Source organism: Limulus polyphemus, unplaced genomic scaffold (genome assembly GCF_000517525.1).
Source record: "Limulus polyphemus unplaced genomic scaffold, Limulus_polyphemus-2.1.2 Scaffold2538, whole genome shotgun sequence".
In the NCBI taxonomy this organism is placed as follows: Eukaryota; Metazoa; Arthropoda; class Merostomata; order Xiphosura; family Limulidae; genus Limulus; species Limulus polyphemus.
In genome coordinates this window covers 65764-69516 of record NW_013668148.1, presented here as the reverse complement: position 1 = coordinate 69516, position 3753 = coordinate 65764, and the positions used below count along the sequence as shown (strand labels likewise).

At 34.4% G+C, this 3753-nt stretch overlaps 1 protein-coding gene across 2 annotated transcripts in view; it reads right to left on the bottom strand.

The window, feature by feature from the left end:
• LOC106467237 (EF-hand domain-containing protein D2-like) overlaps positions 1-3237 on the bottom strand; it is a 14795-nt gene extending 11558 nt beyond the window's left edge. The window contains exon 1 of one of the 2 annotated variants that reach the window (XM_022395371.1): positions 2884-3237. In XM_022395371.1, coding sequence (XP_022251079.1) covers positions 2884-2999 — 116 coding nt within the window. In that variant the 5' untranslated portion in view covers positions 3000-3237. The remainder of the gene's footprint in view (positions 1-2883) is intronic. The other variant, XM_013927566.2, reaches the window with a different exon arrangement.
• Positions 3238-3753: the final 516 nt, after the last annotated feature.

Below are 3753 nucleotides of genomic sequence, written 5' to 3'. Positions count from 1 at the left end.
ATTTTGCATTGATAACTATTCATTCATTACACAACCATGTAAGGTACACTTAATAACAGTCTATATATAATAAAATAATAATAAAATATATAATAAAATAATAAAAGTTTTTCATTCTCATTCTTGAGCAATTCATCACACATGTTCGTGGTGGGTGGAAAATTGATGAAAACAGCAGTAAGTAGGGGATCTTACTGACCAGTAGGTGTAGTTTGAGACAAGTACCTGGTAACCCTGCCACCGAAACAATTTGGGGGGGGGGACCTGTGCTTATTGTTTAATAAATCAAAAATTATTTTGCAATACGTCAACGTTTATGTGCGTTTTTCATCTTTCACATACAATAACACAAAATTAATAGGTGCGCATGCGCGAAAGGCTGAGATTTCACGGTACCTTTCACCACCTAGTTGATTTATTTCACTTTGACTGTTCTTAAACTTTGAACCACGCGTTCTATAGTAATGATGATTAATACGAGGCAGTATGCTATTCTAAGGGTATCTCAGGAAAGTTTAACCTATTAGTATTAAGGACGTTTTTTTAAGGGGCTAGTAAATTACTGAAATGAAAACCGCGAATAATTATGACAAGTTAAACAGAACTGAAAAGTCAAGTACTACAGGGTGTAGTATGGATGCGATGATTTGTTTATCAGGTTTTGTTGAGACATCGCTCTACCATTTATCAGTTGGTACAAATATAATAAATCAAAAATATAGTATTAATACTGATAACCCAGAATAACTATCGTGCGGCATGTGTATTAGTGCGTTATCAGTATTAATACTATATATTCGGATACCGCACGATAGTTATTTTAGTAGTGCGTTATCAGTATTAATACTATATATTCGGATGCCGCACGATAGTTATTTTAGTAGTGCGTTATCAGTATTAATACTATATATACACATGCCGCACGATAGTTATTCTAGTAGTGCGTTATCAGTATTAATACTATATATTTGGATGCCGCACGATAGTTATTTTAGTAGTACGTTAAGTGTATTAATACTATATATTCAGATGCCGCACGATAGTTATTCTAGAAGCGCACGGCTCCCAGAAATTGCTGTTGATTAGACGAGCAACGAACACAAGTAGTACCAAAAGATGAAAACACTGACCATAAGCACAGAATGACCAATACTATTTAGGAGTTTAAACTAACAAACGTCGACCCTTGATGTACAGTGAACTTGCAGTGTTGCCAACTTGTGGTTTTGTCGTTAAATCTAGCCATTTTTGAGTTCCCCTAGCGACAAATCTAGCTACTTTTGGGTTCCCTTAGCCACATATTTGGTGACATTTATAGTCACAAAAGTCACTCACAAGCAGCTCAATAATGCACATACAGTTCATCAGTTAGTACGTTGTGCACCCAACCCGAGACTTGAGACGATGAGCGACATGTGTATTAGTGTACGTTGTAACTGCATACAGGCTGTTACCGAAACATCGTGCGAAAAGCGGTAGCGTGTATTTGTTTTTTCATAATTTCATACACTCTGTTAGTGTTATAAAACTAATATAAATAACGGTAGCCTGCTTTTTAAAGCAACACAGCCATCTAGTAGCAGTTGTCAGCCTAAGCCAAGAACCAGTAATTAAGTACTATTTACATCCACATATCCTAGTACTGTTATTTCGTTGGGTGGTTTCTTTTAAATTATTTGTTGAAATTAATCCGAGGTCCAGTCCACGTAACGATAACAGATTAGTTTATTAATAATCCGAGGTCCAGTCCACGTAACGATAACAGATTAGTTTATTAATAATCCGAGGTCCAGTCCACGTAACGATAACAGATTAGTTTATTAATAATCCGAGGTCCAGTCCACGTAACGATAACAGATTAGTTTATTTCTTCTTTAACGTTTCTACGAGCTGCCTTCACTTGTACACTGTTGTAAGTTGTAGGCCTAAGGAAATACCATAATAATAGTAATACTATTATCAAAGTAAAAATAAAAACTTATTTTTACAATTTTACGCCTAATCGATCGAGCAACTGAATATACGCGAATAGTTAGTGTTGATCTAAATACATCACTGAACTAAACTGACTCACTTCTCGCAGATTCTTGTATTTATAACGTGGCCTTGTTTCTAGACACTTTGCAAAGTCTCTATATTTCCGAACGTTCTATGTATTCTAAGTCCAATTTAACGTCATGCACCCTCTAGCTAACATCCAAATTTAAAAAAATGAACATATTGCTTGCAACACAAAGAAGGGAAGTGTTACTGGGACGAGAGCACTATGGAGATTTAGGTATGCCCTTGAAACTATGACAAACATCTGTTAGAATGCGACTTACACTCAAAGAACATTTTCAGTGTTTAGTAAATATAGAAATTTTATGATATTATTTTAGGAGTATCTCCTCATGGTAACGAAAATATATTTAGAATTGTATAAGTTTTTATACTCTTCATTGAATTTTATGGAGATTTTATTTAGCGACAAGACGCCTTTAGAACGTAAATAGCGACATTTCACGGTTTGTAGAGTTGACAACATTGCAATCACAGAATATTCAACCAAGACTAAAAAACATTTCTATTCAATAATATTGTGCAAGGTGTCACTTACGTCGAATGGATCTTTTGGGATTATTGTAATTAATATATTTTTGATGCAGGAGAAAAGATCAAGTGTGTTTTAACCATGAAACATATGAACAAAACAACTGAAAATGACAGCTAAGCAGTTTTATTCTCAAGTTGAACTGAAGTCAGTACTATTAACTAACGTCAAGTAATCGTGGTAAATAAACACTTCTTAGCTTGGGTTTAACGAGTTAACTTATACTTTTAAAACTTAGATTTAGAGATTTTCTGTCACAACACTATTTAAACAGAAACATTTTATGATACTCACTTTTTAAACATTTTTTCGTATTCTTTGATTTCTTTTCTCGAGAATTCTGCGAATTCTTTGTAAGGGTTAAACGAACAAACACGTTCGTTTTCCGGACTAATGGTGTACTCATTGATGGCCTGACGACGAGCTAGCATTTTTGCTAATTCAGGCTCTGCCATTTCGTGGTGTAAAAAATTAAACACTGTCCCCGAACTTTCGCAAAATAATGTCTGTGGTCAGTTGTAAAGAAAAAAAATAAACACTGTCCCCAGACAAAATAATATGTGTGGTCAGTTCATGAAATAGTAACGTAAAATCCTTATACATGAAGTTCCTTTAAATTAATAGTTGTAGAATACCTTACCCGCTTCCGACCACGTCAACTGAAAGACTAGTACGTCATGTCATCGTTCCCGGAGTTTTATACCCGTTGCACAGTGTCTGAAAGCAGAGTAATACGCCAGTTCGAGAAAGCGTCGTTTGGGGAAAGACAGAAATATACATCGATAACTATAGTATTACAAATTTCTGCTTGTTATATTATTGACTTCATATGTTATATTACAAGATTTGCAAACACAAAAGTAAACATTTTGTTTTTGCAGATGGTCTTCATGAAGTAATATATGAGAAAGCTAAAATCTATCTTACACACACACACACACACACATACATACATACACACACACACACACATATATATATATACATACATACATACACACACACACACATATATATATATATATATATAATGAGTGGTCACAAGCAAATATACACCTAATTTTTCGTCATTTAACTGATTTATGCTGACTAATTTGTGTACACAGAGCACGATATGAATGAAAATGGTCCGCACACTAATTATCTTGTGCTACAACATG